This window comes from Xiphophorus hellerii, chromosome 6 (genome assembly GCF_003331165.1).
Source record: "Xiphophorus hellerii strain 12219 chromosome 6, Xiphophorus_hellerii-4.1, whole genome shotgun sequence".
Taxonomy (NCBI): domain Eukaryota; kingdom Metazoa; phylum Chordata; class Actinopteri; order Cyprinodontiformes; family Poeciliidae; genus Xiphophorus; species Xiphophorus hellerii.
Window position 1 is genome coordinate 24,043,509 of NC_045677.1, and position 13,235 is coordinate 24,056,743.

Sequence of the window (13,235 nt, forward strand, 5' to 3'; positions counted from 1 at the left end):
ACGTTTTTATTTTAAATATATGTTAAAATCGTTTAAATCAAGGTTGTCCCACCACGCCTAGAGAAGACCCCGGTCATGTCTGTAAAACTTCCCAGCAGAAATTAGCATTTTCGGCAGCCTGGTACATGGCAACAGTTTTAATCTCCGTGGTTAATTTGTGCCAATCCACGATACCTGGTCTGGTTGGATTTGCATGTTAATCTCAGCACAACCCAATTTAGCAGTGATTAATTTTCAGGATGCAGGCTTTATTTATTCAGCTTTGCCTGAGGTGTGCAGCCTCGGACTGTTTTTGTTTTACACCTCGCTTGATTAAAATATTTTCCAGAGTAAAAATTATGTTTCATTATTTGTGGCTCAGCTGTGACTGGCAGGTGGGTTAATCTCCTTAGTGTGCTCTTTGCATACAAACAAACACATTGTGCACGGAATTGCACATGCATTTGCTCACTGGATTAACTGGGAATTTCATCATTTTTCAGGAAACTTCTAATTATTTTTACCTCTATTTAGCCTTTTCATCTCTTATGTGGGTCAGGTTAATTTAGGCAATTATATCATTAGGATTGTAGATAAATACTGCTGGGATGTACATTTTCTAGGCCACGTTCTCACTCGTCCTCATAAAACGTTTGAAACAATTCAAAGCAGATATTAAAAACCTCGTAATGTGATCTGATAATTGTGTAGCCCTTATTTCAACATGTATGTGACTTTTAAAAGATTAAGAGGGCAGCGATTATTTTTTTTGGTCATTTTTCCAGCTCAGTAGGAAACCCTAAATCATCCTAAATGCTAATGAGGACATTTTATTGATCGAGTGAAGGCTCTACGACCTCATAATCGAGGTGAGGTGTCCCTCTGCTGTGCTTGATTACCCTTTGTTACCTTGATCTATGTGCCTTACATTCAGGCGGAAAGGCAGTTTGCTGCCATTTTTAAGCACAAAAACCGCTCACACACTGGGTTATGAACACGCTGGAGGATCTATTTGCAGCTCTTGGGAATAATGAGCGAACCTTGTAGCTGGTGCCTGTCTTTCATTATTATTTCAGCATGACACAGCCCCATGTCACAACCAGATGGAAGGAGCAAGATTGAAAAGTAAAAATGGCAGCTGTCGTCAGCCGAGGATGAAGCTGAGTCACTGGTTTCCTGTCCTGCTGATGAGAAAACGTTTCATAACTAAAGAAAAATAACAGGTAATACTTTATTTTTCCAACAATTATTCTTTCTAAGTTAAGGCAATTTTTATGGATTGAAGTAAAATTAGACTAGCGTACGTACTTTCTTTGTATCACTTCACCGCCATCTCCAGCTTTTATTCTGTACTATGTGTTAAAAATGTCCTTGGATATAGAAGCAGAAAATGGCTCCGAATTACTGGAATCCAGCTGAAAAACCTTTCATCCAGCGCTCGAAAAAGAATTAAAATACACAAGTGTTGATATAACCTTAAACTGTATCATGTTTTATTGAGATTTTATGTAACAGATTAACACAACGCTGGGGGAATGATGCTTGGTTCACTGCAAAAATAAAAAAATCTTACCAAGTATGTTTGGCCTAGTTTATAGTACAAATATATTAGTATACTTGAAATGAGACAGAACTAACTCATAAATAACCTTTCAGCAATATATAGGAGCTTTTTTCAAGTAAATAATCCCTTAATTATGATGAAAAAAATTCTAGTTCCACTGGCAGATTTTTCCACTTTTAACATGGGAAAAATTTATTGTTATAAGTTAAATAATCTGCCAATGGAACCAGTACTTTTTCATTATTATTAAGGAATTTTTGACTTAAAACAAACCCTTATGTTTTGGTAAGAAGTTACTTTTGAGTTAGTTTTGTTGAGATATTTTCTCTACAAACTAGATCAAGATTACTTGATAAGATTTTGTGTTTTTACATGTTTTTACAAATGAAAATCTAAATTAGTTTTTATTCAGCCTCTTTTATCCAGATACCCAAAATAAAATTCAGTTCCTAACAAAATCACCCAGTTATTATGCAAAGTTTTTAAGACAAACATTGGGTTTCTCAACCTTGCCATTCAGAAATGTGGGCTTTATGGAATAGAAATTGCAGATACAGATAGTACAGGTCCTTTAATTGTCAAATTAAAGGAAACAGCAAACATGTAGAATCGGAGTCTCTGGTCAAATGAGACCAAAATATCACTTTTTGGTCTCAAAACATTATGCATGGAAGAAAACCTAACTTTACACATTAACTTCAGCACTCAATCAATGCACATGGTGAAGCATGGTGGTGGCAGCATGTTGGAGTAGTTCTGTTCTGATTTGTTCTTTTTCTAAATCTTTGGTTCATTTTATTGATTGTGGCTTTGCAGTTTGGACAATTGTTCCCTAAATGTCACAATTTCAAACGAAATATTTAGTTAACAAGCAATTTAGCTTCAAACTAAATTGTTTAGCATATAAAATAAATATTCTGTTTCAAGCTAAATATTTAAGGTACTAACTAAGTATTTAGTTTGAAGCTACATATTCAGCACGCTAACTAAATATTTACCTTCAAATTAAATACTTGTGAAATAAATATTTAGATCCAAACTTAATAATTAGCTTGCTAACTAAATATTGGACTTCAGACTAAATATTTAACTTGTGAAATATTTGGATTTCTAAATAAATATTTAGCTTGAATCTAAATATTTAGCTTGTTTACTACTTATTTACTTTGAATTTGAATATTTGCTTGTTAACTAAATGCTTATTTTGAAGCCCGATGTTTAGCTTTCTAACTAAATATTTGGGTTCACACTAAATATTTGATTTGTGAAATAAATACTGAGCTTGAAACTACATTTTTAGTTTCCTAACAAAATATTTACCTTCAAATTAAACACTTCACTTGAAGGTAAATGTTTAGTTGCTGAATAACCCAAATCATTGCTGTTTTATTTTGACAGTGTAACTTTATAAACGCCACCCAAAGGATTCAGCACCAGCATGTAACATTAAAATAATGTCTAGTTTTTCCTGACTGACAACCGAGTTTTATTCATGAAGGAGAGGAGTAGAGAAAAATCGGGAGGAGTTCACATGTAACTCATAAAAAATCAATCCAGAGCAAGAGATTGACAGAACCCACGCTTAGTTTAACAAAAAAAAAAAGAGTAAAGCTGGTGTTTCTCCACCTGTCACACCTCTGTGAGGTGATTCAGGCTGCAGCGGACGAATGCTGCTGCACCTCTGCTCTCCATCTTTATCTCCTGCTTGTTTGGTGCCTCCTGGCTGAGCTTTTACATGGAAATCCAGCTTGTAGTTAAATAAATTGCACTATTAACTGGCGACTGGAGCCAACAAAAGACCCGCGATATAAACATCCCAGCCACTGTTCCACACCTGTCAGTCATCCCGGATACGCAGCGGCGCAGAGTTTGACTTGGCTGTGTGTGTGTGGTTTGTGTGTGTGTGTGTGTGTGTGTTCACCAGAGGGATCACAGAAGACGCAAACTGGAGGATAGTTTCCCAGATGAAAGACCCGAACAGGACAGAGATGAAATTTTCATTCCCCTCAAACCACAAACATCAGTGCACTTCCTTGAGATTTTATTCGATGAACTACAGTAGTTGGTGGTGCACAATTTGTACATTTTTGACATTTTAATTTCTAAATTTCAAAAGTCAATATTTCTAAAAAAAAATGTCTTGAAATCTCCAAATTTAAGTTTTTCCAACTCTTCAAACTCAAATTTTCTAGCAAAAAAAGTGGAAATTTCTGAGTATGAAAAGTCAAAAATTTGCTAGAAAAAATTCTAATTTTGAGTTTAATGTCAGAAATTTTCTGGAAGTAAATTTGGACATTTTTAAGATGTGATGAGCAAAATGGGATGAGCAAGTTATGAGTGAATAAATACTTTTGCAAGGTGACTTCACCCCTACACGCCAATGTTACCGACAGTGAACTATCTGGCTAACCTGCCAAGAGGGGACTTCTGTTTCTGGTCATTTGAAAAAGCAAAAACCCAATATAAAATTTACTTTTAAGCCCAGTTGTCATAATATATCTTCAAATTTCACTTTTAATCATTTAAAAAAAATGCCTACAGGGGTCCTGGATATCTGGGCTTTAGTGTTATTATTTAAATAAGTGTTTTCAATACAAATATCCTCAAAAAAAGAAATTATGGCCACATTTGAAAATAAATATTGCTCTAAATGCCATTTAATGGCGGCATGAATTAATATCAAGGTCTGCAGCATGAGCAAAAATGTATATTTTAAATTAGCTTAAATATAAGTATTTTTTGTCACTTAATATGGATACGTTGCTCCTCTGACTCTAATGATTCGTAGTGGTTCTGCCTCTGTCGTTCTTAGCAGTCAAAGAGAGCAAAAGGGAAATGCTCTAGACAGCACACAGTATGTGTCTCTACTTTTGCGGGGACTTTCCATTGACTTCCATTCATTTCTACAGCCTAACACCTAACCACCACATACCTAACCCTAACCAAAACTCAATTCACACCTTAGTCTTAAACCTAACCCTAGCACAAAAACAACATTTCTCCTTGTGGGGACCAGACTTTCATCCCCACAGAAGCGATGGGCCCCCACAATGGAATATGTGTCAGGAAAATGGTCCCCACAATACATCAAATACATGGCACACACACACACATATACACACACACACACACCCCTTCAGAGAGTTTGATGATTCTGCCTTTCAGGTTTTCAAACAGCTCTGAGCCGCATCATGTCCCTCCATGAATAAAACTCTGGCTGCAGCAAAGGCACTCCTCATCCATGCAGCGCTGTCTGTTTTTCCAGTTGTCCATCGGAGCTATTGGATCTCTAAAAGCGCATCCCAGCTCCATTGGCAGTCACGTATTCTGCAGAACGATGGCGGCGGCGGCCGTTCCCGGCAGTGTCCGGTTGTCTGGGAGAGGCGGGGGGCTCCAGTCCGGCTGGAAGAAGTGGATGTCAAACGTCCTTGCCCAGTTGGCAAAGGCGCGCTTCTCCGTGATGAAGCGGTGGTGGCTGCCGCGTTTGCCGCGCTCATGGGAGATGTACATGGCGCACTCGTCGGGCCCCCGCGGCTCGTAGTAGTGGTAGGGGACGGACTGGTGCTGAGGCTCCCTGCGGAGACAGAAACGGGCGACATTTAGGAGAATTTTAATGAGTTTCATTAGATACCATGAAGCATTTTTCATTTCAAGGTGAAGGAGGATGGTTGGCTTTAATTTATCATTTGCTGAGCAGATAAGTTTAATTAGATTCATATTTAAAAGTGGCACTTTCATCCAAGCCTGAAATAAGAAAATTAAAAAAGTTTCACAGTTTAAACTTGATTATTAAAATGTTAAAAGTGCACTGCTCACTTTTATAGCAGTTTTGACAACCTATTATTTTTTTTTTTTCTTTTTTGCATTTTTACCAATTCAGTTCAGTTTTGTTTACACTGCAAAAAACACAAAATATTACCAAATATTTTTGGTCTAGTTTCTAGTGCAAATATATTAATACACTTGAAATAAGACAAAACTATCACGAACTAGACTAAACTAGTTTATGACAGGTACTATTGAGCATAATTAATGATGTGAAAGTTATTTTTAATATGTTTTTAGCCTTGATTTAGGGTGTTTCAGCAGTTTTGCAGTTCTCTGGAAGTTTTTTTTTCCAGATTAGATGAATATAAGAACTGAATGCTAGTTCTCTGTGTTTGTTTCCCTTTGTGTTACAATATGAATACATTTACTTTGGCCTAAATTTTAAGTCCAATATTCATGTTTGAAATAATTGTGAGGATTTTTCAGTTCAGCTTGCTAGCTAAGCAAGTTTCTCAAGTGATTTTTCCATCATTTAGTTGATTTCATTGTTGTTTTCTGGAAGCACTTCATTTGGGTTCTTATTAAATATTCATGAGACATTTCACCAATTTCTAAATTTCAGCATTTTCACCAACATCAGTCATTCCCACAGTCATTTATCATCATATATTCATCTGTCTCCTGACATCTAATATTGACATTACATATTCATATAGTCATCATTTTGTCTCTTATCTGATCACCTCTCTGAGTTTACAAGCTACTTTGGGCCTGAAGCTCCACCTCATCCCTCAAAACTGAGTTTCTACGTGTTTTAAACTGCAGGCCTGATCAAGCTGTCAAGATAACTACAAAATGCAGCAGCAGCAAGTAAAGGAGTGTGCTTCTGTTTGTGTGTTGAGAAAAGGAAGGTTTGTTATAACATTGAAGGTTTTATTTTAGTTAAAAGGGCCCTCTGTGCTCTCCACTTATAGTGAGTGCATCACTCTGGAGACTTTGTGGTGAATTATGTTTTAAATTAAGAAAACTATTTTTCACTGCTTCCTTTTTCTTTGCAGAGTCTGCTTCTGTTTTCTTATGAATCAGACTGGATTAAGATTTTAACCTGTGGTTAAAAATGACTGACGCGTCACATTACCCTAACCCTTTTGTTTTTAGTCTCCAATCTCACTGTCACACTGCAAAAACACAAGAAAGTCTTTTTATCTGATTTCTAGCGCAAGTGTTTTAGCACATTTGAATTAAGAGTAGACTAACATAAAAGTAGCTTTTCAGCAAAAGAAATAAGCTTGTTTTATGTCACTATAGATACAAGCTGTACTTTTTCCACTGGCACTTAAACAGGAACATAATCTGCCAGTGGAGCTTGTACTTTTTAAACTATAGTAAGAGGTTATTTACTTCAAGCAAGATAAAATTTCTTGCTGAAAAGTTACTTTTAACTTAGTTTTATGTGCTAAGATATTTGCACTAGAAACCAGACCAAAAATACTTGGTAAAATTAAGATTTTTTGCAATGCAGTGATTGTAATTTAAGGAAATGAGCCTGAACTGATTATGAGATAAACCTACAATTAATCCCAAAATTAGATTCAGCTTTTAACTAATCTTTTAATTTTACAAAAATGTTCCTTCTAACTGGAAGTAATGTTTACATCAACTAACTCACTCACGCTTTGGTTACCTAGCAACGACCTGTTGAGTAACTGCCACAGCAGCAGTTTAAGGTTTCACCACTGTGCTTCATGACTGCTTAAAAATAAAAAAAAACAACAGAGTGGAGTGAAAACTGTGGATAAAATATGAAAAGTCACACAACCAGTTTGGCTGTAATTCGGATAGTTAAAACAAAACTAATCAATAATTATCAATAGACTGATATGAAAAGATTATCTTGTGACATTTTTCAGCCATATTGTCTATCACCAACTGTACAGATTTTAGCAAACGTAAATAACACAAGATAACCTTTTTTTAATGCGACACCTTTTACATCTACTGTTACCTTTGTGAGATGAGTGTTTTATTTCCTATCATAAACAAACTCCTTAATAATTTTAAAGGGGGAGTATTATGTATTTTCCAGGCACATAGTGCCATTTTATAGCACAATCAAGTAACCATGTTACTTTCAGTTGTTATAAAAACTCTGTAGATATAAAAAATAACTTAAAAGAAACTTGACTTTGAATAGGCCTCTGTCTCTTTAAGAACCTCTGACACGTCCCTTTTATCTAGTTAACAAGCAACAATTCTCAACCATCGATGCCTTTTAAAGCTGTTTTTAGGAGCTTGGAGGTCGTACAGTTCTGCCAGCTGTTTGCACATTGTTGCTGCCACTAGTCTGGAGGAGTTTTGGGTAAATAGTCACAGAAATTCAAATCAGAACCACCAAACTTCTCCTCCCAGCTTTGTCGCTCAAGCTGTTAAAGTGCTGCACTGCTGTTAAGATAATGCTGTATTCTAATTGCTTTGCAGGAACATTTCATTAAATCAGTTTGATTTAATGTATCAGTGGAAAAGCTGTTTGAAAAACATACTTTAAATGCACAGACTGCTGACTTTCAGTAAAATCTGCACACCTCAGTTGTCATGAGAACTACAATGGACTGCTGAGAATCAGCAAGCAATTTCTGGAAGAAACGAAGCAGCATTCCTTCTTCATATCTGTTGGGATTGAAGTTGGACCTTAAATAAACAAAAAATATTAAAAAAAGACTTTAACCGACCTGCGCCGGGATCGAGGATATGCTGAACGTTGAACAGTTTGTTCTCTTCTATTGAGAAATCTAATAAGGTTTGTTGCTTGTTCAATGAAACGGTCCAATTAAAGTACTGGCTGAGATGAATGAGACGAGAGCTGTAAATTTAATCAATAAACTCCGCTAACGAGGTTGGTTGCCAGGAGTGAGCCTGAGTTTGTGATCCAAATGAAGTCCAGAGTTTTTGTGACATGGAAACATTTTTGGAAGAATAAAAACTGTCACGTCTGCAGTGAAAATGCTCCATATTTCAGTTTAGATATGTTCTACAAATAAATCTGTAAATTAGGGAAATGATCTACAAAACTTTTTTTTTTTTTTTAATCCACAAGGACTGAACCACGAATTAAAGTGTCAAATAATTGACATTTATTTTCTTTCAGCTTCTTTTAAAAGTAATTTTAAAATAAATCTATCGTACCTTTTTTCATTCTAAACAATAAATTAAATATGCAAATTTTTAGGCAGATGACAGAAAAACAGATATTTGTGAAAAAGTGAGCTGCAAATGACTGAAAAATTAAAAAGGTTCTTGCATGATTGAAGAAATGTAAGAAAGGAATACAATGTTTTTGTTGTTTTATTCAAAGATCAACAACAACAACAGGAAACCACTCTTGTTGTGTTAATCAGTGGCCTGGAGATCTGTTGGATGTTAGTGGTTATATTTACTAGAAAAAGTAAAATTTATGCAAAAACCTGGTTAATAAATTAAAACTGCAATTTTGTTGCATTACTAACATTTTAACATGTGACATTTTTTGTGTTTTTTTTCTGTAAAAAACTGAATGGATTTTCTTTAGTGCAGAATTGTGATCGCAGGACCCATAAAACCATCAAGAGGACCATAAATGGCCCCCGGGCCACACTTTGCACACCCCCACAGCAACAAAACCATAGCGATGCTGCGTATTACACTGTATTACATCTCCATCTAAATCTGTTCTTAAAGAAATATTTTGTCATGAAACAATATTCCACTTTTACGCTGTAAAAAACAACTCTTTATATTTTAAATCCACATTAGGAAAAGGACAGAAATGCGTCTTTAATGTTTTTCTGAATTAAGATTCTCGGCCACCGCGCCTTTTGTCTCCTTATCAGCCGACGATCCATCGAGTGGCAGCCAATAACCGGGTCGTTTAATCGACGTCACGCTGCAGACAAGGAAACATTTTAAACTGTTGTGGCTGATGATGCTGAGTGGCTCAGAAATCAACTAACCGTAACGCACAAAAGCTTTGAGTCAAGTGAAACAAAGAAAGAAAGAACAGAAGAGAGTTCATCCAGGTGAAATGGAAAGTTTTATCTCCAACAGAAAATGCAGGTTTTCATTTGCATCTGTTTGGGTTTTTGGTTTAAATTCTCAAAGTGTTATCTTTCAACGTCTTCAAAAACGTTCATCCAACTTCAATCATTTTGAATCACTGGGAAGTGAAAGAACATGTTTTCATATTTATACATGTAAATACGTTACATTAAATTAACAGTGGTATCAACTGATATTAGTCATTGTTTAATATTGATATTAGTCCAATAAGTAAAACCGGGCCGATATTAGCAACCGATATTTATATCATTTTTACGTGCTTTGAGAGTCGAGGGATTGATCAGTACGACAACTCGGGGGGGGAAAAAAGGAAGAATACAAATTATAATATAATAGGAAATTTCAGAGATTAACCTAAATATTTCTGAGATTTCTCCAGCAAATTTTCTACTCTTCAAACTCAAACATTTTTTTTTGTTTTTTATAGAAATTTTTGGAGATCAATCTTAAAAATTTATGAGTTTTCTCTAGCAAATGTTTGACTTTTCAAACTCAGAACTTTTCATGCTTTTTCTAGAAAATATCTGAGATTTATCAATATTTTTCTAGAAAGTATTTCACTTTTCAAACTCAGAAATCCTCTTGTCTTTTCTAGAAGATTTCTGAGATTAATCTAAAAATTTCAGGTTTTTCTCTAGCAAATTTTTGACTTTTGGAGCTTCAAGAAGAGACGAGGAAAAATGTCCTCTTTTGTCTGTCAACAATGGCCCTAATACATCATTTTCACATGATATTTGTTTGACTATATTTCTTTTCAGTGTCAAAAGGGGGATAAGTTCAAATGCACATCAAAGTTTGAGGATTATCTGGTAAAAAATGATTTAAAGCTGTATATCTTTTTTACTTCCACTATTATGCACAATTTTGTGTTAAGCTAGAACTCAACTCCTCTCCTCCCCCCCCAAAAAAAGATAAATGTGAGGTTTAAATGTGACAAAAATATATTAAACCTGCAACACATATTTACACATGGACATGCAATTATGGGTATCAGCTTTCCACAAATACCTGCTGTCACAAAATCCATTATCAGCTGTTTCTTCTTCGTTTTTGGAAACTATTAAAACGTTTCTTATCAAGCGCTGCGGCGCAGCTCGGCCTGGAAACCTGTCAGTCGGTTCTTGTCTGGGAATTTGTCGTTAACATTCAGCTCCACCTTCGGCTCTCACCTGCAGAAGTCGGGGGCCACCATGCCGTACACGTTGATCCTATCGCAGAGCTCCAGAGCGATGGTCATGGTGAACCAGCCGGTGCTCAGCCACGAGTTGGAAATCTTCCTGCAGACGTAGGAAGACCACATTTCAGATCGGTTTGATACGCTTTGAATGCTCTTTATTAACTAAAACGGATAACCAAGGATCCCACGTCAATGAATAAAGATTCATCTTGATGCACAGGTCGATTCATCTGACGCCTCCCAGCATCATCAAACTGTAAATCCAGACGGATACAAATGAAATCTGTCAAATAATCAAATTCTCAATCAGCTTTGCTCTTCGTTAAAATCCCATTTTCCAGCTGCAGTGGTCCGTCTGCTTTTCCACCACAAAGAGATGAGATCCGATGAAATAAATATGAAGTGATATTTACATTGCATTAAGAAATCTCTTTCCATCTAAATGTTCATCAGCTCTGAAGCAGAATTTCTCCCGCATTAAAAATACATCTCACCACTCAAAGGAATAAAAAAAAGATAGAAAGTTAACTTGGTTTTGAAGTCGTGAACTAGTTCTCTTGGTCTATTTTATGTTTTGTTTATGTTTATGCATATTTATTTTTTTTATTTGTATTTTTCTCACTCACAGAGAAAAAACTATTGAAACAAACAATAGTTTTTATATTATATATCTGTAAATGTTTGGATGGAATCACGAGAATCATGATTGTTTATCATGTTAAAGGTAAATTAAAGGTCCAGTTGCTTCAGCAATTAGAGGAAAACACTTCATTGTTTCACTCAAAGCTTATTTAAAATTTCACGATTAAAGTGAATCTCAAATATAAAGAAAAACAGATTTAATTTAATTTTCTGCTGATTGTGGGTTAGAAACCAGAACGGACAAAAAGAAGATTAAAATAACATAAAATTGATAAGTGTTATAAATTCTAGATTTACTAAATTAGCTTTTTAAAATTTTATTTGTAATTTTTCCCATTTGTATTTTGAATTTTATACTTTCATACCTAATCCACATAACCAAAACTGTTATGAAGATTTTTTTTACTACTATTATTTCACTGAAAATATTTGGATGTTAGCCTTGAAGTATTTCAGAGGAAGCACATAGTTGACCTTATTTGGTTAAATCCAAACTGTAAAAATAGACCCAACACACTGAATGATCTAAAATTGCCCTTAGGTGTGTTTGTGTGTAAGTCCATTGTCCCGTGGTTCACTTCTTATTACCTGAACTTGACCTATTATGCTTCCTTGATCAGGTTGAATGTTCATGACATTTTCTGCTCAAAATCATTCTCTGACAATGAGATTTCAGTCTGGTCAGTTCTGCCTATTTTGGGCCTCCTGTCACTTTAAATCTAAATAATCTGCAGGCCACGCCCCCCAGCTCAACATTTTCACTCACATGTGAAAATGGCTGCAAACAGACCTGCAGTTATACAACCGTACAGCTTTGAAAAGCAAAAGTAAAGCCTCCTGCACAACTAAAAATAACACAGCAAGTGGTTCCTGGACGTTAAGTAAATAACAAAACACTTGTCATTCCCAGCAGCTGTTGTACAGCGCATACAACACTAAAACCAGGTGACCAAACTTGCTAGGGTTCGACTTTGGTTGCTAGGTGACGGGCTGAGGTTGCCAGGTAATGAGTGCCTGTCAAATGCAATTTTACATTTTCCAGACACCAAAATTTTTGACTCATTGCCAAAAAATAAGTAGTTGAGTGAGTTTTTTAAGCAGATGGTCTGTTTTTAGAAGCAGTTGAAACCCAAATGGAAGCATAAAAACGCACAAAATGTGCATTTTAATCAATGAGAATCTGATCATCGCCCACCAGGTTGAAGGAGTTCATGTTTTATTTGGGTCGTTTAACCAGTAGCTGTGAACATCTCAGGCTAAAACCTTCAGTAAACTTCCAGACTCCTGATATCTGGTTGCTGTCCTTTAGGCTCAGCTGTAATCTCTGCCAGGCACAGCCGTGCAGACAGCTTTCGCTGCCGTCATCAGAACTCGTCTGGAACAATTAGTGGTTCTGCAAACTGGCTCATGAATATTTCAGTGAAGAAATGCATCACAACTGCTCTTGTTCCCTCATTCGGAGTGTGAAGATATTCATCTTTGAGCTGATGCAACATGTAACTAGGATCCTTCAGCTGCATCTCACACAGCTGTGCATTTCATCATGCCGGCTCGGTCTAATCCTGACCAAGATCAGAACAGGTGCATATGTTTATGCATCAGAATCTGATGGGCTGTTCTTCCAGATTACCCTATTAGCACAAAATGTTGCATGTCTGAAAGTAAGCCTTGAAACTATTTGTCACTCTGAGTCATTAGATGGTTTTATTCACTAATAACAAGCCGCTCACCATATGTGTAGATTTATGAGAGAAAATGAACCAAGCTGAGAACAGGAGGAAAAGAAATATTTCTGCTTAATGCACTGAATTCAGTAATTAACTACGCAGCAGTGCCATCTGTAACAGTAAACGTATGTATAGAACACAAACTGTTCGCAAAGAACAGAAATAGTGAAATTGAGCAAAAAATTAGTTTTTTCTCTGCAGGATAAATACATAGAAAACATGTGTTTGAGTCTGGGAACGTGGCTCATATCCATGATAATTTAGAAAAATTAATGTTGCATATAGA

General features: G+C 35.9%; 2 protein-coding genes across 2 annotated transcripts in view; one reads left to right on the forward strand and one right to left on the reverse strand.

Moving 5' to 3' along the window:
• Window positions 1-13,235, forward strand: part of pigk (phosphatidylinositol glycan anchor biosynthesis, class K) — an 86,397-nt gene that overhangs the window by 46,979 nt on the left and 26,183 nt on the right. The window lies entirely within an intron of this gene.
• The window catches only part of st6galnac5a (ST6 (alpha-N-acetyl-neuraminyl-2,3-beta-galactosyl-1,3)-N-acetylgalactosaminide alpha-2,6-sialyltransferase 5a), a 79,644-nt gene continuing 70,479 nt past the window's right edge, over window positions 4,071-13,235 (reverse strand). The window contains exons 4-5 of the mRNA XM_032564979.1: window positions 10,573-10,680; window positions 4,071-5,117 (exon numbers count right to left, since the gene is read on the reverse strand). Coding sequence (XP_032420870.1) covers window positions 4,862-5,117; window positions 10,573-10,680 — 364 coding nt within the window. The 3' untranslated portion in view covers window positions 4,071-4,861. The remainder of the gene's footprint in view (window positions 5,118-10,572; window positions 10,681-13,235) is intronic.